Source organism: Urocitellus parryii, chromosome X (genome assembly GCF_045843805.1).
Source record: "Urocitellus parryii isolate mUroPar1 chromosome X, mUroPar1.hap1, whole genome shotgun sequence".
Taxonomy (NCBI): Eukaryota; Metazoa; Chordata; class Mammalia; order Rodentia; family Sciuridae; genus Urocitellus; species Urocitellus parryii.
Window position 1 is genome coordinate 123,783,194 of NC_135547.1, and position 21,358 is coordinate 123,804,551.

Consider the following 21,358-nt stretch of genomic DNA (forward strand, 5'->3'; position numbering starts at 1 on the left):
GGTTGAAAACAGATATAAAAAGAACTATAATGGTGCAGGTCTTTGGCACGTTGTTGAGCTTGACATATAATCTGTTTTTCTTTTTCTTTCTTTCTTTCTTTCTTTTTTTTTTTTTTTTTTTTTTTGCAATCAGCACAAGGGCAGAGTCTTGTTCATGAGATTCCTTAGCCAACCTGGTACTGGGAATCCAGAATTTTTTGTCTTACAAGCAAGGGAACTAAGGTGACCAAATATCCTAATTTGCCCATGATTTCCTGGGATGTAGAATTTTCAGCGCTAAAATTGAGTCAAGTGTCAGGCAAACCCAAACAAGATGGTTACTTGATGAAGAAGTAACCAACCCACGTTTGCCTCATTGGAACCACAGCCTTCAGTTAGTAGAACAATTTCATCTGAATTTAGAGTAGATGCCATAGCCTATAAAATGCTCATGATTTTGGCAATAATTTTCCCCCTCACTTAGTCAGCATTTTCTGTGCTGTGATCAAAAGTCCAGATGAGAACAATTCTGGAGAAGGAAATATTTATTTGGTGCTCATTTGCCGCGACCCCTCGCCAGCAAAGGAAACACGACACAGGATTCTTCCTTCAGCAGTTTATTCAGGCCTTTGTTTTGACATGTCTTTTAGCTTGTTTCTCCCCCTACTCCAGTGTGCCCCAGCCTTAATAAAGCAGATAAAGCCCCAATGCACAACTGCCACGTGGACTTTTCTCATAGGGTGCCAAGTCACAGCGTGCCAACTCATTCTGATAAGGAGTTGTTTGTCACAGACTACAGCGGAAACCAGCGACATCTTGTAACGGCGGCCACAGTTCACAGAAACGGCTCACCACACTCATTGTCTGAGAGGTCTCAGTGCAGATGACCAACTCCATTGCTCTGGGTTTGAAATGGGGCAGCACATCATGGTAGAAGGGCATGGAGGAAGAATGCAGCTCAGGACATGGCAGCCAGGAAGCAGAAGGAGAGAGAAAGAGAGAGTGAGAGCTCCCCTCACCACAGACAAAATATAAATGCCAAGGGCACTCCCCCAGAGACCGGTAGCTCTAGCCTCACCCTACCTATCTATAATTCCCATCCAGTTAATCAGAAGATTAATGCACTGATTAGGTTAAAACTCTAATAACCCAATCATTTCACCTCTGAACTTTCTTGTATTGTCTCAACACATGAGCTTTTGGGGGACTCTTTATATCTAAACCATAACAGAGACACTCAGACTCAGAGAAATGTGGACATTTTCCCCAAGGTCATACAGCATGCTAGTAGCATATCAGGAACCAGACTCCAGATTGCCACATTCCCAATTTAGGGTGCTTCCCACTGCATTCTTTTTTGTCTCCTCCTTCTCTTTTTATCATCTTAAAATGTAAAGTAAGTTCAGTTGGCTTGTCTTTTGGCCACAGAACCCAGCTGTTGGAAGAGCGAAAACTGTTCTTCTGGTTTATATTGGGCATCACTTTTAGTTGTATTTCTGATGGGATGGTGAAAGAGAGCTAGAATAGAATTGGGTCATTGAATGGCCTCAATGGATCACCATCTCTGTGATCTGGGGACATTCACTTCTGTCATCTCTAAGCCCACTGCAAATATTTCCAAAATGCAATTATTTGTTATCACCTAAATGCTAACACTGACTAAGGCAGTCATGTGCCAAGACCACATACCCCATCTAAAATGGCAGGTGACAGAATTGTTACCTTCTAGGTTTGACACCTAAAAAATGCAAGAAATTTGGTTTCTTTGTTCTTTACATTCTTTCCAAGGGGAGATTAAAGGTGCCCATCTAAAAGCTTAAGTTAATGTATAAATAGATGGGTTCATAGCACTTTACAGATAACATTTCATTTAATCCTCAACACTCCCATGAGGGAGGTAATATTATTATCCCCATTTCACATACAGGGAAACTGAGGTACTGTATGAGGTTAAGTAACCAGCCCAAATTGTTGTTTTAAATCTGGCAAGTGGTAGAGTTTGTGTTCATGAACATTATGTTCTTCTAGAAGAGAAAATGGAGCTCCAAGACTGCAATAAAGTAAAGCATCCTGAATGTGGTCTTAGAAAGCAAGGGCAAGAAAAAGGTGGAGGGATGTGTTCCTGGGGGATAGAACCATAGATCAGTAATATAGATGACTGTAGTGAAAAGTAGGTGCTCTGTTGACTTTGACATGCAATTCAGATGAAGGATATGGTAGTATGTTTTAGGTCCTAGTTCCCATCTTCATTGGTTATCTTCACTCAAACACATCACATACTGAACAAACCTGTGCTGTCCTGCTTCAGTCCATGCTGGAACTTGGCCATTAGGTTCTGGGAAATTCTGCTGTGAAGTACCATCTATAATGCTGCTTCCTTCACAAAGCCCTTCCTGATCTCCCCAGCCTGATTCAATGCTCTGAAACTCTTTAGTATCCATCTTTCCCTTCCCGGCTTAGCTTGCCTGGCTGTAGTTCAGCCAGTGGATTGGGTAGGAAGTGAAACACCTTCAGATGTAACTGAATTAGCAGGTAGAATTGTAAAGCAATTGTTTTTGGCTTTAACCTCTCCTTCATTTCCTTCCTTCTCTCTAGTACATTCTATATGTTCTGTATCACACCGTGATCAACTTTTGTTCAGACTGGTTGTTATTCTTCATATTTCCCTGTGACTTTAAGACATCAGGTTGCTATTTGCAGTGTTATCCATACTTTGAAGCTGAGTTTCATTGGAGGAACTTAGCAACACTGAACAGGTGTGTGTTCTCTGGGACAGAAACAGTTCTTGGTTGCTTCTGACATCAAAACACATGAATAACTTTTATGTGGCCTATGTTTAAGTTTGTTATGCTCCAATAGATGGGTATTGAACATCATTACTTCAATGCCTAAACACACTGTGCAATGTTTAAGGGGAATATCTGTAATTACCAACTTAGATGCCTTATGTGGCATAGCTGTTATGCCTTAGGGTAAGAGATTGCTAGGAAGTCCTTCACAAAGAAAACCATTCAAAATGGAGAAGAGCTGACTTCAAGTAACTTCAGGCTTTTGTTTTTGTAAATTGGGCTATACTTGTAAAGTAGCAAACACCTTCAGTACTGCATTAACCCAAAACTCTACCAAAATGATGCAAACTATGAAACAAAGTAGTCAGCAGGATTTTATTGAAATGTTTTAGTACACTGTAGGATCTTAGAATCCTAGATTCTAACCAATGCAAGCACTGCAAATGATACATTCATGAATCTAGTTGGCATCATATCTAATAAAGAACAGTTATCATGTGAACATCTATAAGTTGACTAGTATAATTTAAATTGGAGGCTAAACAACTTTGGTATATTCATATTTTGGTGGCTCCCCTTTTTGGCTAGATATATGCAAAGTTTACTCCCATTCAGGAGAGTTAGACAGGACTGATGCATTTTGGTGGTTTCATTTAAGTTTTCACACCATGAACAGCAAGGAATGAGAATGTTCTGGGATTAGGCTGTTCACAAGGCACTCTTTATCACTTCTGTCAACTGGAAACCACTGAATAGTTAAAGCCTGTATTTCCACGGCGTAAGGCCAAGTCCAATCTAATTAGTTCATAAATGTATTCAAGAGTATTTTGAAATGCAAAAGTGGGGCTAAATAATGATAGTAACCATTTTTTATACCTGGAAATCATTATTAGAAAACTAGTTCTATAAATTCTTAGACTTTCAGTATCTTAGATAAAATGGTCACCTTTAAATCAAGTGTCTTTAGTCAACACACCTGAACTTGCATACTTGTATGTTAAGCTGTCTACATAAACATTTACAATTGTTTTCATTTCACACAAGCATAGAAATCCCATGAAATACAGATGTTAGACATTTATCAAAAAGGAAAATTCCAAAGCATCCATATAGGTTCTTTACCTATCTCCAGTCAACTCTTTCTAGACAGAGTCAATCTGCACTGCAGAGCTGACTTTTTATCAGGTTCCATCACTCTTTCTCAGAAACCATTTTAAGGTACAACAAAATGCTAGTTTCAGTAACAATTTAAATGATATTTTCTAACTACAACTTCTGCTGTCTTGAATTTTGAAATTCTAAAGACTGCTGTTCAAGTTTGTTAATGAATTAGGTTTGATTTTTCTACCTGAAGAATTTCTATCAGACCATTTATTTTCTATCAGTTTTAAGACTCAGCAGAGGAGGTTTTAATCTCCAGTTCCAATAAAACAGTGGACAAAAGATTCAGCAGAGGGGATTGTTTTTCTCATTACTAGGCTTTCTATGCAGGAGAATCCTGTTCTTTGGGGGATGATGAATTCAGTTGGTTGTCTACCAACATGCATATAATAAATTCAGAGAGTCAACACTTGGCTTCTGCCACAGAGATAGCAAGGCACTTCACTTAAGGGGATGTTATCAAGGGCCATTTATAGAGAAGGCATTTCTCAGTGAATTTTCCCTTCACAATCTTCACAATAATTTTTGAGCCACTTTTTGAACATTATCCTAATGAAGCAACTGATTTTTACTTTCCGTAGGCCTCTCCTGCACACATTTTTTTTTTTTTTTGGTGTACCAGCTTTAGTTAAGATACTTGTTTGCCAGAGACCTACTACTTCCATGGGCAAAAGAACATTTACTCAAAGCTCATGTTTAAATAAACATTTGGTGGCACTCATAAAAAATTCACATTTATGTGTGTCAAAAGAAAATAACGATCAGCTTAGTAAATTTGAGGGAATTTAAGAGAGTCATTGATTTTAGTAGAAATCCTCAAGCAAAATTACTGGAAAAAATACAAAGTGAAAGCTATGAATAAAAATATGGTGTAAAGAAACATAATGACAGGAACAGGGACACAAGGTACATCCTAAAGAATTATCTATCTGGGGTGGACAGAGGAGAGTATAAACATGACCCTGAGCTCAGCAACCACAACTCAAAATGGTTTATAAATTAGAACAATTGTAGAACATAATTTTGAAGTTTTGGGACATGGTATTTCAAGTGATAGTTATAATATCACTTAAAAGTGGTAATAAAAAATGATACAGAACTATATTGCCTTTGAAATGTCTAAGGTCTACCAAAAATCAACGCGTCAGTGGCCATATTTAGCTAAATAAAATTTGGTCCAAAAGGGGAACAGTTAAGGTGGTCTATTTAAAACCCAGATACCATTTTTAAAGAAGGAAAAAAAATTCAAAATTCTTGGTATTAAAAATTTTCTAAGATTCACTCCAAAGTAAAGGGCTATACAGGGTTTTACCCGAATGTCCATAGGCATTATCGTTATATATTTACACAGAAGACTTTAATGTGAAGTCACCTTTGGCAACCTCAAAATACATAAAAGATGAATTTCCACAATGGAATTTTATACTTGAAAGTTGTCGCCTCAAAATACTAAAAGAACAAAAGAAAACATCACCTATCAGAAGAAGTCAAGATGATAAAAACATTATTCATTTAAGATGGTTCACTTAAATACCAAATAACCAGCACCTTTCCCCCAATAAACCAGAAAGAAATAGTCTTGGGCTTCAGAGTATACAAAAATCTGATGCTTTTGCCAGTGATTAGCCTACCATTACTTAGTCCTAACACTAAAAAAGCAAATAAATCAAGTGAGAAGTCTCAGGAGGCCTGCTCGACACTTCTCACTTTGCATTTACAGTGGCACATGGCTGAACAAATAAGACACGGATTCCCCATTGTGTGTCCTTCGGATCGCCTCAGCCAGGATCATTGAAATGTCAATCACCTGAATGCCAAAGAGAAAACAGAAGGGAAGGAGTTATAATTCTTTAAAAAATTAAAATCCAAAAAGTCTAGAAATGATTTCTTCAGTATACATCATGTGTTACTGTTAAACGCTCCCACACCCATTTCTTTTGGGAAGGCAGATAGCTTTGGGATCTATTTTCACATTACAACCTGCTGAACCAAACCTGGAGGGAAGATTTTCAGTGCAGACATCTAAAGGATCTCCAGGACGGCTGTTAATCAGAGACATCCTTATCAGAGACATCCTTATCTTAGGAATTTGTTGTTGTTGTTTTTTTACATTCTTTTTAAAAATATTTGTTGTTTTTAGATATACATGATAGTAAGGACTGGGGATATAGCTCAGCTGGTAGTGTGCTTGCTTTGCATGCACAAGGCCCTAGGTTCAATCCCCAGCACCACCATGTTCCCAAATTTGGGGGATATACCTAGGGGTGGAACTATTTGGTACGTAACTTCAGCACAGCCTGTTTTTCTATTGTGATTTTATTTATTTGCTATTTCTAAATAGTGGAATTGATCTCTGCTGACCCTGGCCTTTCTCAGAGATCTAAGGTGACTGAAACCCTGCTGTGCTGAGAAGCTGCAATCTCAGTGAGCACCTGCACTAGCAAGCAGTCACACAGAGAAGATTGGGTGTAATTTTTAGGAATCTAAAGCAGGTGCCTCATTGCTTGGTTCTGCCTGTGGGATAGTACCTGAATTTTGGAGCAGTGTTTCATCTTGTCCTCTTGCGGAATTGTGTTTGTGACAACAACAGCCTCAAAGGAAGCATTATTGATTCTGGATATAGCTGGCCCAGAGAAGATCCCATGAGTAAGGATAGCATAAACTTTAGTGGCCCCAGCTGAGAGCAGTCTGTAAAATGGAAGATAAAAGTTAAGTATATACAAATAGTCTTGAGATATTCTGCCTTAGTATCAGTGTTAAAAGCAAAATGTTTGTCACATAAAGGAAAAGATGTGACAAACTTCACTCACATTTACTAGCCCAAACTAGGATCTTTAAAGGTATGTGTTAGCAAAACACTTAGTGAGCTATCTCAGTGCATCTCAAGTCAGAGTGGCCACACTACAAGTGCTTGACAGCCGTGAGTGGCTGGCAAGGTCTCTGCACTGGACTGTGCAAGTTTGCAGCCTCTGGAGACCCATGCTGTCATGGGAGTTGGAGCAAAGGCAAAGTGAAGGAAGCAAGGCACTGAAGAAGCCACAAAACTCTTTTCTTCCGTGCTCAGTTTCCAGGGAAGTACCTTCTCTGACCCTTTTTAAAATACACCTAAAGCTCAACCTGGAAAATGAAAAGGTCCATGGTTTCTTTTGTACCATAAAAAGAATAAAAACAAATGGACCTTGCCAGTCATAGTAGTGTATGCCTGTACTCTCAGCAACTCTAGAGGCTGAGGCAGGAGGACTGTCAGCAGCCTTAGTGACTTAGTGAGACTCTATCACAAAATACAAAATAAAAAGGGCTGGGATTGTAGCTCAGCACAGAGTGCCACTGTGTTCAATCCCCAGTACCAAACAAATAAACAAACCGAACAATAACTATAAAACCAAATGGGCCTAGAATGTCCTTTGGTCTAAAATTCCACCACAAAGCATCATCAATAGTTAGGAAAAACAGGCTCGATTTCTAAAAACTGATTTTTTTTTAAGGAGATGTCTTCATGCTTTCCAAACTGCTCCCACGTACTTATCAGCAGCATGGCAGATGGTACCACACGTGTCAGCCATGTCATCCACGAGGATGGCCACGCGGTCCTTCACATCCCCCACCAGAACCATCCGGTCCACTTCATTTGCTTTCTTCCTCTCTTTGTGAATCAAAGCAAATTCCACATTCAACCTGTCTGCAATTGATGTGACCCTGTGCAAAGATGCAAAGGAACATGATAATACAGTCCATTTAGGAATTTGTTCTTCAGTGGATGTAGCTCAATGATAGAGCACTTGCCTAGGAGGTGTGACGCCCTGGGTTCCATCCCCAGCACACAAAAAAGAAAAAAAAAGACAATCTTTTCTTTGAAATTGTATTTTAGTAACATGGCAAGAAACTACAGTCAAGAAAATGAAATGACTCAGGTTAAGCCAGCATACTCTGAGGTACACAATAAGCAATCCACAGGGAGAAATATGCTGATGAGAAACAAACCTCTGCCTTTGTGACAGCTGGTAATGAAAGTCAGGGCACCCTGACCACTGGATAAACTACTGGATAAGAAACTGATATTCAATTTGTTAGTATGGGGGGGGGCGTACATTTTTTAAATCATAGGCACAATTTAAAACAGGTTATATAGAAACTACCATTTGCTCCATTTGTGGAGCAGACAGCAGGGACAAAAGTACTGGGGTTAATACATCCATGTAATATGTAGGCTTATGAGAATGAGTTTTGTTCACTTAAGGCCTAAGAAGATTTGTAAACTATGAGTCCAGTCCCTCTGTACATTCAAGGCAAATGCTTCAAAGTCACTGGCTCAGGAAAAGCTGAGCTGGCAAGAGAAGGAGAAGGGCATAGGCCTGGATAGTTGGTGAGCATGGCACATTTTTGGATTTGCCCATGAAGATTAGACTTAAATGATGAAACATATTTCAAAACAATGCCATGGATATAACATAACACTTCAATTTCCTATTCCAGTTTTTAACATAACAGTCATTAGGCAACTCAGCTGAAAAATATTCATGGGACCAATTCATAGCCCACTCACCCAATTTAGGATGCAGTGCATGGAGTATACACCTCCAGACATTATTTTTAAAGCACTGGTCCTAGTCATCATATTATCTTCAGACTGCAACAGGTAATGGACCTCCATGTGTGCTCCATGGGCAGAGTGGGCAATTCTCTGTTAAGAACCCACTTTCTGTCTCTATAGATTTACCTAGTCTGGGCTTTTTATATAAATAGAATATACTATATGTGTACTTTTCTGTCTGGTGTTTTTCTTAACATTATAGGGTTCATTCATGTTACAACATATATCAGTACTGATTTTATGGCTGAGCAAGATTCCATTGAAAGGATATAACCATTTTGCTTCTCCACTCATCTTCTGATGGACACCTGGGTTATTTCACCATTTGGCTATGGTGAACAGTGTTGCTGTGGACACTGAATTCCTTTCTCTGAGTCTTTTGGGCATATACCTGGGAGTAGAATTGCCAGAACATATGTAACTGTATATAACTTATTTGGTCAGTATTTTAACAGTTTCAAGGTACCTTTTCTAAATGTGAACAGAGAATGCAGCAACCTCTTTTAAACCTTCAGGCTTTCTTTCTACATTATAAAGCAAGGATATTTGCCATTGTAAGCAAGGGTCATATATGAAAATGAGACCTCAGGGAAGCCCATCTTTATTCATACATACACATCTCTACTTCCAGATGACGTTTTGGAGTTGCATTGTGGCACTCTGTCAGACTAGGTAGCCTGATTACCCTTCCAAGTGGAAACAATGCTAGATGATACTGTAAGCCAAGGAAACTATCTTTACAAATACATCACCAACTCAGAGGCAGACATCAGCAGAGGCAAAAGATGTAGAAGTAAATGATTCTAAGAAGCTGACAAGCAGCAAAGTGCTTCTTCTGAGGGCTTCTGAGAAACCCTAACAATCTTAAGCTTCCATTTTGCTGGCAGGGACCTGGCAGATGATGAGAGAATAATCCTAGGGCTCAGCCAAGACTGTAGGTCTAACAAGAAACCCTCCTATTACACAGGGACACCACAGGCTCTTCTTTCAGAGTAACAAACAATAAAAAATAAACCTGCTGCCCACCTGGAAACAGGAAGGATGCTTACCTGTCTCAAACTCGATGCTGAGTAGAGAAGGTTAGCTCTTACTAGAGAGTTCAAAAGCACATTCTAGCTCTCGTGATGGCTGCTTGTCCAAATTCCTATTATGTGTCTGATGAAAACCCTCAAGTAGAGAGTTTAATTAAAAGTGAATATTGGGGGTAGTTCTCCAAGGGAGCTGGCAACAAAACATGCACACCCTCTCAGAAGGATTACAATAATAAAATTCTAAGGAAATTGAGGGATTATAGAACAGAGCCCAAAACACCCAAATCAGCAAAATTGAGAGCCACCAGAAACAAGTGTCACCTAATTATAAGAACAAAGAATGGGATACTGGAATTAGCTGAAAAGGAATATAAGTCGATTGTTTTAAAGAAATAAAACAGAATCTTGGATAAGAACAAAAGGATGAAAAATAACATCCCATCAAGAAAATAATGAATAAAGAGAATTTTGGGAAATATTATATTTAAATTTTATTTAAATTAAAAATACAACTGAAAATAGATGGAAAATATTCAAAATGAGAATATGTGAATTGGAAGATGGAGATAAAGTCATTGTCCAGAATGCAGTAGAAGAGACAAAAGAGAAAAAACACAAAAAAGATGCTAAGAGACATGAACAGCAGAGTAACAAGGTGACATGAATAAATGGAGTTCTAGAAAGAAAAAAAAGAACAAAGAAGTGAAAATATTTAAAGACAATGACTGAAAATTTCCCAGAACTATTGGAAGACACTAGTTCTCTGATCCAACAAACTCAACCAACAAATCCCCAAACAGTCATATGAAACTATGGAAGATCAAGAAATCAAAAAGGCAAAGGATAAAGATCAGTCACCTAAAAAGGAATAACAATCAAACTGGCATCCAAATTCTCAAATTCTACCAAGAAAGTCAAACTAGGATTCTATACCCAACAAAACTGTCTTTCTAGAACAAGGACAACCTAAAGATATTTTCGGTTGAATTATATACCTTGAGAATTAATTTCTAACATATGACTTAAAGATTGCAACTTAAGTAAAAGAAAAATTATACACTGAGATGTGGTAGAGAACAAAAGTAAGCAAATATATTGATTGATATGTGAACAGCTCTTAATAAATGTTGACTGTGTAAAACTGCAATGATAATGTCCAATTTGTGGAGAAGAAACAAAAGCTATACTGGGCAACAGCTTTAAAGTGCATAAGATTGTGGTCATAAATCCAAATGTTAGTAATCATGTAACAGAAAAGGGAACAAACTTTCCAGTAAAACAGACTGTTTGTCATGAAAAGTCACTAATTTTAGATTTCTCAAATATCTTTAGAAGCAAAAGGAAGCATTACTAAGATGAAGTCCATGTTTCTGCTCCCCTTAAAATTTTTTTTTCAAGCAGGAACCAAAATCACAGTAGCCCTAGTAGGCACCTTTAGTTTCTAAAGTTTCAATAGTTTCTTTACCTAAGGATTTCACTGAAAGAAAAAAAAATGTAATTCGAAGGTAGACAAAAACTTCACCCCATAATCACCTTCAAATATATACTACCGATCTACATGCCAATTTTACGAGAGACAAGTCATTTAAACTCAAATTAAGGAAAGCTTGTTTCTTAAAATATGAAAGAAGCTTCTTCAAGAAAGGATACTTGAATACCTTACACAAAATGTACATTTGCATTAATTTTTTATTTATCTGTTTATTTGGTAAGGAACAGGAACAGTCCTGGTCCACAGAGCAGCTTGGGAAACACTGCCACTTGTGGCTGAAGTTCTAAGTCTGCAAAGACCAGGCACAACTTGCTTTCCCCTGTCTGCCAGGAGACTCCTGTCCTCATCAACTTGTTTACAGGCTGGGTTATGTAATAAATAGTTTTGGAACAACTATACAGTTGGAAGGCATGGAGGCCTGTCTCAGACAGAAGTTGAACTATGGGGTTCTTGGTAGTGGGGGACATGGGACATCTAGATCTAGGTGAAGAGCTCCAGCAACATCAGGTACCCAGTAGTGATGTCAAAGGTAGAAGATAAAATGAAAACATCCCTGCAAAAAGCCCTCTGGGTTACTATAACACTATTTCCTGAAAAAGCTACAGATAACTTTTCTTTCCTGGGTATATGATGGATACACAATACATATTCCTAAAATGAGGTTAAGACAACATGTCATGTTGAAATCTTAGGTGGGTAGAACTAGAACAAAAATATCATACTCTTAGATTTTGGTTTGTTATTTGGCAATTTTTACATTCTTTCGTGTGTGTGTGTGTATGTGTGTGTACACCAATGTCAGGGGACAGACCAAGGAGGGACAGATACATGATAACACCAAATTGTTCAACATATTATCATTGATAGAGATGGGAGGTAGTCAAAGTTTTCTTCTAATTTTTCAAAAATTTTTTATAGAAAATGTTCAAAGATTACATAATCAGAAAAAAGTCAAATATGAATTTAGTTTCTCTCACTTCCCTTGTCACTTTCAGGTTGATATTTACTATGTCAGTAGGGGTGGGTCTGTTTCTTCAACCCAATCAAGCTTCAAAGACTACTCAAGAGTGACCTCCTGTGGCAATATTAAGCTTTACCTAGAAAGAGTTGGGCCTCAAAGCTTTTTCCAAAGCAACAAGCTCCAATTGGAGATATAGATATATTTTCTCTAGGGAAATATGCTTTTTACATTATGCAAAGAAATAAGAGATAATGACTACTGCATGGATTACTTGTTACCTGAAAGGTTGTTCTGGGGGGACTGTCAGTAGGAGAACAGTTCATTCTAGAACATGAGGAAGACACAATGATATATAGCTGTCACTTTGGGGAAAAGGGAGAGGAGGTGGCAAAAATTCCTACACTGGATTCTCCTGGGACAGAGAGTGGGGTGGATGAGTGGGGCTATTTGAAGGGATCTGAACAAAATGGAATCTCAAACCTGGCCATTTCCTCTGGTTAGTCTATTCTGTATTTAGGAGTTAGCAAACAGACAGAGGGGGCTTATTATATAAAAAAACATTACATTTCAAAACAATAGGAAAAGATGGGTTATGTGATAAATAGTTTTGGAACAACTATACAGTTGGTAGGAATGGGGGGTGTGAAAGAGTTGAGTTCTAATTTCATTCTTTTATTTTCTAGGGAATGGGGGGGTGTGAAAGAGTTGAGTTCTAATTTCATTCTTTTATTTTTCCAAAATAAATTTCAGATAAAAAATTGCGACATTATAAAAGAAAAAGGGCCTGGGTATGGTGGCACATGCCTATAATGCCAGCCACTCGAGAGGCTGAGACAGGAAGATTGCAAGTTCAAGATCAGCCTTAGCAATTTGGCTAGACTCTAATCAGCTTGGCAAGACTCTGTCTTAAAATAAAAATTAAAAGGGCTGGGGGTGTGGCTCCATGGTGAAGTGCCCTCAGGTTAAATACCTAATGCCAAAAATAAAAAAGGGAGCCCCCCAAACATACAAAATCATAGAAGAAAAATTTGTAAGAGAAGGGCAAATGCTTTATAAACCCAGAAGCCATAATATGAAGAAAAGATAAATATGAGTGAATAGGAAGGTTTTAAATGTCCCACAGAGAATAAAAATTAAAAAGAGGAAAGAAATGGAAAAACTTGGGGAAATATTTGCAACACACAAAAGAAACAAAGCTGTGATCTCATATCCATGCAGAACTCTTGACAATCCATAGGCAAGGTCTCCAGCCATAAAGCCACAGGCAAAAGGTCTGAAGAGATCACTCAGGAATCTGCCATGCCACAAAGAGCATTTTCCGTCACCAGGAGACAGCAAACCCTGCTCACTAGATTTGTCAAGTAAAACTGTCTGATAATCTACTGTGTGAGCAAGGCTTATTAAAAAGTTACTGGCATCTGTACTTGATGGAATGCCTCTGAGTCTGTTTTGAATGACCACATTTTGGCACTGTCCATCAAGACTACAAAGGCTGGTACTCTCTGATTTGGCAATTCCACTTTTAGGAATGTATCCCACCTGTACCCATGCACTAAATGGTAAAGAAAGAGTAATGCTTAAGGAGTGTCCAAATTACAGCACCTACAAGTGGGTAACAAGGGACTGGCCACAGGAATTATAATGTATGCACCTAAGGGAACATTACACAGCTGTAAAAGAAAAAGCAGTCAAGCAGACCTTTTATACAACTCTGGAACTATCGCTAAACTATAGCAAGTATTTTTTTTTAAAGCACAGTGACGAAGTATATATAGCACATTGACATTTGTTTATAAGAAATAGGGGGAATATATGTTTGAATAACATCATTCTGACATTGGAAAGAATAGTGGTGCTTAAAGAAGAGAGGTGTCACCTTTTGTACTGTTTCAAGTTTTACTCATAGCAATTGTATTTTTTTTACCATATGTATAAAAATAGGGATGAGACAGGAAAGAAAAAGGCAATATAAATCTTTGGAATCTATTTGGGCTTAGTAGCCATCAAAGTTACATTTTCGGGTTAAAAAAAGAAATATACCAAACACAAAGGTCATATATTTTATGATCAATTGATACGAAAACTGAAGACATAGTTCCATAGAGACAGAAAGGTGATTAGTGGTAACCAGGGGCTCAGGGGAGGAGCATCTGCTAATGGATATAAGGTTTACTTTTGGTGCAAGGAAAATGTTCCAGAATTAGATAGTGGCGATGTTTGCACAAATCTGACTATATTAACAGCACTCAACTGTATATGGAATAACTGTAGGTATTTGAATTACAATTTAATAGAGCTGTTATTATAAACCAAGGACAACTTAGGCACCTGGACCCCTTGGCCTACTTCCTCACCCCAAACCAGAAGATCAGCAATACTTGAACACAGATTCCATCATGTGACTTAAGTAAGTTTCCATGAAAACTGCAAGCATTTTCAGTAGAAATGACTCTGAAAAGTTGCTCACATTTTTATTTAACTCTGATGAGATGGATGAAGGCATATGTGTGCCCATCATGTACTGTAACAAGCCACATAACACAGTGCTGCTTTCCACACCATTGCTGTCCCTCTGAGGGCTTTGCAAACTAATTCTCTGTGCTATCATTTATATATTTGTGTCTCCTTCCTCTCCACAGCCACTTCCTGCAGCTGTCAGAGTCCCATCTCCAGCTGTATGGCCCATTTCTTCCTCCTCTTCAGAGCTGGGAACTTAGGCAGCCGTTGGACAGACAGCTGAGAGCAGAACAAATGGGGCTCTTCTGAGAATCCTCACATGGGTGTTGTGACCACTTCCTGGGCCATTCCTAAGCTTTTAAGTGTGATTCTAGGTCCCCAGATGGGCTGCAGGTGGATGAGGGTGCCAAATGAGGGCCAGTCTTTTGTTTTGCTTTTTTTTTTTTTTTTGGTTTTGGGGCTTGAAAGGGCCTCGTGCATGCTAGGCAAGCATCCTATATCCCCAGCCCCTGCATTTTAAAGTCCTCCTGTGACTTGATGCCCACTCGGCACTAGTCACACATACCTATTTGCCTCCTTACTTTTGCACTGGGCTGGTAGGTAGAAGTGTCTCCTACCTCCTTACCTTATGGTGGCCCCTAAATGGGCAATACAACTCTATTCCACTTCTATTTTTCTTCCCACATTCCACTGTCTTTTTCTTCTTAAATAGCTGCTGCAAAGTTCTACAAGGCTACTCCCCAGCCTCAACACTATATCAGATCAGCATTCACTTATTGTTCTCGGCCTTGATTCTTAACACCCTGTGTCCTCATGGCTCACTACCTCCTTGAGTCTCCTTTAAAACCCCTTCAGATTTGTTATTCAGCATCACTTTCTCTACTGGGCGTTTTTAGTACCACATTGGATTTTATCTCTTCTTTCTCCTTACTTTTCTTTGAAACTTGCTCACTTGATAGCATTGTAATTGTTTTATCACCCCACATTACTGGCTGCCTGCCGCCCTATTGTCTGCATACACTGGATCTGGGAGAATCATGTGTTCTTGGATTGCTGACTTTGGATCATCAAGCATCCATCTGGTCACGTTCACATTCAGTCGGGAGTGCTCATTGAGCAACTGGGAGTCTTCCTCTGCAGTAGTTCTGCAGCTTGAGGCCCATATTCAGGGTTAACTTTTTTAGTATAGGGATTTCTGCACCTCAGGGAGAGTGGATATTCCACTGTACATCTGCCTGAGGCATAGGCTTATGGTTTGATTCCTAATGGGGGACTATTTTCTGCTCCCATTAAAAGGCCCAGATTGCTAGCTAGAGTTCTGGCTTCTAGCTCCTTTCTTTATGGAGGTCCAAACATGAGCTTTCATAGCCAGGCCGCCAGCCTGCCTCTTCCCCTTCCAGCACCAGAAATGCAGTGTCAGCATCTTCTTTATTTCTGGGCCTCAGGTTTCTTGGTCTTCTTAAAAATTTTTTTCAACTTAGGCTTCCATTTCCAAGGTAGCTCCATCAATGGTGATGTTCATTAAAAGCCTTATTTCTCAATTAAGAGCATTATTTTTATAATCAGAAAATAACTTCAAAAAACAAAATACATCCATTTTTGCTGAAAACAAATAAATATATACATATCGTATGTGCCTTTTTAAAATTTTTCATGATGAAATGTTGTCAAAGAGGATAAATTTCTGCTCTGAAAGTGAAGTCTGTGGTGTTCTTATTCTCATTTGAAAAATAAAGTGATAAATAATTTAAAGCATGATTCCTGGGACTGGGGTGTAGCTCAGTGATAAAGTACTTGCCTAGCATATGTTCTGATCCCCAGCAAGGTGCAGGGGCAGGGGGACATAGAGAAATATGGAAAGGAAAAAGCAATTCGCAAAAATGAGAAATCTGCATGGCTCTGCCTGTGAGTTACCTCTTGGCTCCCCCTGCATCCGGTGAAACAATGATACAGTTCTTCCACTCCGTGATATTCTCCCGAATCCACTGCAGAACTGCAGGCTCTGCGTATAAGTTATCCACAGGAATATCAAAGAATCCCTAAGGGGAAAAATGAGTGTCACCTTTATTATTTATTTATTTATTTTTTAAACAACTAATTGTCTTTATTGAATAACATTTGAATTTTTATTTTTATTTATTTTTTTAAAGAGAGAATTTCAATATTTTTATTTTATTTATTTTTTAGTTATTGGCGGGCACAACATCTTTGTTTGTATGTGGTGCTAAGGATCGAACCCGGGCCACACGCATGCCAGGAGAGCGCGCTACCACTTAAGCCACATCCCCAGCCCAACATTTAAATTTTTAATTCCAAAGAAATCATTATAATAGATTTACTTTTGTTAACAGAATCAAATCAATATAGATATGTTGCAGGGCATGTTTCAATCCAACCCACCTTCAAGACATGATAAATCACTTAGGATGGCCTATCCTCTTTGTAGGGCAGTGGTGGAGGTGGGGAGGTTTGTTTTGTTTTAGCACCTATTACAAACCAAATACTTTATATTCATTATATATTGTAAAGTGGGCATGGCATAATGTGGTCTGTTTTCAGGATGAAGAAACTAAGTAATGTAGAGATTAAAATGCACATTATGATTCTGCCATTCTAATCATTTCTCAAAGGTGAGGTGGAATTATGTAGTATATACTCCAAGACACCATCTCCACTCCTCAAAACATAACTAGAGCCAAGGTGGTGATACAGACAGGAGATATCAACATCAAATTACATTTCTAGGTTCACAGAGGTAAGAAAATCCATAGAGTAGCCATACACAAATTCAAACATGAATAATGTTGCCTCCTAAAATTATTTAACTTAACAGAGTGTTAAGACAAAACCCTTGGCAGAAAGAAAATTTTGGTACCTGTATCTGAGAGGCATGCAGATCCATGGTGATGATGTGATCAGCCCCAGCAACTGAGAGCATGTTAGCCACAAGTTTTGCAGAAATTGGAGCACGACTCTAAAAAAGAAAGACATAGGACTAGGGATGTAGCTCAGTGGTAGAGTGCTTGCCTAGCCTGTGTAAGGCCCTGGGTTCAAGTCCCAGCACTGCCAAAAAAAAAAAAAAAAAAGACATGGAGTTGATAGCAGAAAAAAATGGAGAAAAATAAACAAAGCATAATAAGGAAAATTACACAAGTTGTGACAACAAAAGATCTATCCATACCATTTTGTTCATTGACTATTCAATATTTACATAAATCATTGTGAAAATGTGCTTAACACTGGGTATAGAAAACAAATGTCAAAGAAGCAAACAGATACGTCTATATACTATATGTATAATGTCACAATTTGTATTATTCAAATTGTAAGAAGTGACTAGACCTAAAATAAAAGGCACAGAATGAGAGATGATAGCAGAAAGGACAGAAAGTTTAAATAGGGTAGGCGTTAGAGGAAATTGCTCTTAAGACAAGGTGACAAAGGCAGGGAGAACAGTGTTCTAGAAGGATACAATGGTATGTGTGAGATGGCTGAAGCCAAAGAGCTTCACACAGCCAGGGACTGAAAGAAGCCCAGTTATTAAAGAGGCATTCATGTACTGACAGCTGCAAACTACTGCTGTTACAAATTAAACAAAAACCAGGGGAAAGAAAGAGCACTTTATGGTGATTGATAATTTAATACTTAGAGAAATAGACACACTGACATTATGTCTTTTTCAAAAAACTTCTTTATAGCTTTAGTTTTCACATTATAAATTATGGACAATAAAACTGTCCACATTAAAAAAAACTCAAGAAACTATATATATATGATTGAAGAAGAGTTCAGCAATTTGCTGTGAACAATGGTATTCCTGTATAATACTAGCTATAAAAAAGAAAATAGAAGTTTAAAAAAGATTTCATTCAAAATAATAACAGATAAATGATCCTGTTAAACACACACACATACACAGTATATTCATGTAAAAACACACAGAGGAAAGAATTATATCAAAAGGTTAACAAAATATTTTTATTTTCTCTAACACCATTCTGATTCTTAAAAGGAAATGTGTATAATATTTTGTTTTATTTTTATATATATACATATACATATATATGTTTGTGTATAAACTTAAAATATAAAGAAAAAGACTGAAACATCCCAAAATGTTAACAGTAGATTTTTTTAAAAAAACTGTGGAGAAAATGGAGAATTTTTTTCTTTATTAAAAGCTTTTCAATCTTTCCTACTAACTATACCACAATTCATATTTTCATTATTTAACTCTTCTATGCTATGTTCCACCTTGCCAGGATAATAAAAAGAACAAATTGGTCACTGTGACTTCTTTGTAATAGAATCTGATTCACAATGCTATCAATTTGGGACTCTTCTTCCATTTTTAAGCAGCTGCTCTGGACTGAAAGTGTCCCTCTGAAATTCAGGTATTGCTAACATGATAACATTAAGCAGCAGATCCTTTTAGAGATCATGAGGCCATGAGGGCTCCATTCTACCCTTTTTAATGTGATTAATGCCCTGATAAAAGAAGTTTCCAGTTGCATCATGGGAGCTTGCCCTTCTGTCTTCCACCCTATAAAGACAAAGAATTCCTCCCTTTGGAGGATAGGATCCTCACCAGAAACCAAACAGCAGTGCCTTGGACTTCTAGGTCCTCGAAGTATGAGAAAATAAATTTCTGTTCTTTATAAATTACCTAGTCTGCCAGGTGTGGTAGTGCACCCATGTAAACCCAGTGGCCCAGGAGGCTGAGTAACAGGACTGCAAGGTCAATGCCAGCCTCAGTATCTTAGCAAGACCTGAAAGCAACTTAGTGAAGCCCTGTCTCAAAAAAAGGAGTGGGGCTGGGGATGTGGCTAAGTGGTTAAGTGTTCCAGAGTTCAATCCCTGGTACCAAAATAAATAAATAAATAAATAAATAAATAAATAAATAAATAAATAAAATTTACCAGTCTCTGGTGTTTTATTATAGCAGCACAAATAGACTAAGACACCAGCAAAAAGGATCTTCTCTCCCCTCAGTGGCATCAAGCATTTCTTACTTCTGGAATCCAAACCATAGGGGTAACTTCTAAACTCAGATGTTCTGATTTCCTTCTTCAGCCCTTGTTTACAAATCTGGTTTTGTATTGTGTTTCATAGTTTGGTTTGATACCCAACCAAATCATGCAGAAAGAGTGATTAACAAGTTAACTAACTTTATAGCCTATACAGAGAAACAATCAGTATAGCATTTAAACAAAGTAGAGTAAAGGCAAAAATTAAAATTTTAGTCCCTCTAATGTAAAATGTATACAGGTGAAACATTTTTCAAGTCAGTCAAGTATTCTCAGAATTTTAAATTGTAGCATCAAATGCAACCCTGCTTTGAGGGAAATCTGACAAAGTTTTAAGGAAATTACAAGATTGTAGAGATTCGTATCAGTTAAAAATAAAAAACAATATTTTATAATTGAAATAAAAACAAGACTTTAAAAGTGATTTTGAAAACAGAAAAAAAATTCCAAGCTGAAAGTCCTTCACCTACTTCAGAAAGTAATTATTCCCTGCCTTACCCACAATCTATGGTTTTCACTAGTGAAGGGAACTAGCAATTATGGAATGTCTACTACGGCAGGAGACAGCAAACTATGCTCATAGGCTAATCCCACCTATAGCCTGTTTTTATACAGCCTGAGAGCTAAGGATTTTTTTTTCATTTATAAATGGTTATGAAAAAAAGGAAGAACAATATTTTGAGACATTTGAAGATTTTATAAAATTCCTATCTCATTGTGCATAAAGAGATATGCCCATTTGTTTACATATTGGCTATGGCTGCATTCACATTAACATGGCAAAAGTTGAGCTGTTATAACAGAGACCCAATAGTCTATGAAGCCTAAAATATTTGACACGAGTTTCTTTTCAGAGGAAGTCTGCTCACTCCTATATTGTATTGTAGGTGCTTTATCAATACTAGCTAATACTATCCTCAATCTACAGATGAGGAAACTAAGGATACATAGTTTAAATACCTTTTACAAAGGACAAACTGAGTAAATAAATCTGAGTCCACTTCATTCCCAAGGTACAACCCAAATCTCAGACCACTTTGCACCACATCTTGTACAATTAATATTATATAATCACTTTTCCTTGTAAATATTACATTGCAATGTATCATAAAACCATTCCTTCATTGTCAGAACCTGCCCCTGGGTTCTTGTACATACAAATAAAAGGCAAAATAAAACCTTACATATTTGCAGGACTTTCTTAAAAAGAAGCGTATAATAAAAAGAAAAATAAACAAGCTTTGAAGATGATTAAAGGTTCTAGATTTTTCTGAGCTTCTTTGCAGGTATTTCTAAGTAGAGCAATTACACAGAATTTCAGTGTGTCATCAGTTGTCATAGGTAATAGAGTCCCAAAGGAAGGGAAAAGGGAAACAGAAAGCCTGGGAGGTCTGCCCAGAGTTTTATCTGTTGCCAAGGAGGACAATTTTCTGTCTATGTCCAAGATCAAGTTTAGCCCTTGGCTTTCTATGACATTCATAGAAATACCACATGGCCTTCCACCTACCTAAGTGAAGCTAAAAGGCAGTGCACCCTCACTCCAAATCATACCTGGTCTCCTTTCAGTTTGTTCACACTGGTAAATGTAAGCACTTGGCCAAGAAGTAAAGTATACACTAACAGGTTCTGGCTATTTCTCCAAACTGCTAACTAAATTCCGGTTGCCCTACTCTAAGCAGTTTCCCTGTACAAAAACCAAGCTGCTCAATCCAAGGGAAGAAGTAAACAGTTAGAAAAACGGTCAGAAACTTCAAAAATACCTCAAGTGATAGATGAAATCAAGAATTCTCCTTTCAACAAGTCTGAAGAAAGAATGAAATTGTCTCCTTCCTATAAGATGAGTCACATGGACTATATAGATGTGTCGGAA

The 21,358-nt window shown here is 37.8% G+C and overlaps 1 protein-coding gene across 1 annotated transcript in view; it reads right to left on the minus strand.

Moving 5' to 3' along the window:
* Nucleotides 1-3,129: 3,129 nt before the first annotated feature.
* Nucleotides 3,130-21,358, minus strand: part of Prps2 (phosphoribosyl pyrophosphate synthetase 2) — a 28,572-nt gene continuing 10,343 nt past the window's right edge. Inside the window, exons 3-7 of the mRNA XM_077793874.1 lie at nt 17,337-17,435; nt 16,376-16,500; nt 7,452-7,625; nt 6,458-6,617; nt 3,130-5,736 (exon numbers count right to left, since the gene is read on the minus strand). Of these exons, the coding sequence (XP_077650000.1) occupies nt 5,644-5,736; nt 6,458-6,617; nt 7,452-7,625; nt 16,376-16,500; nt 17,337-17,435 (651 nt within the window). The 3' untranslated portion in view covers nt 3,130-5,643. The remainder of the gene's footprint in view (nt 5,737-6,457; nt 6,618-7,451; nt 7,626-16,375; nt 16,501-17,336; nt 17,436-21,358) is intronic.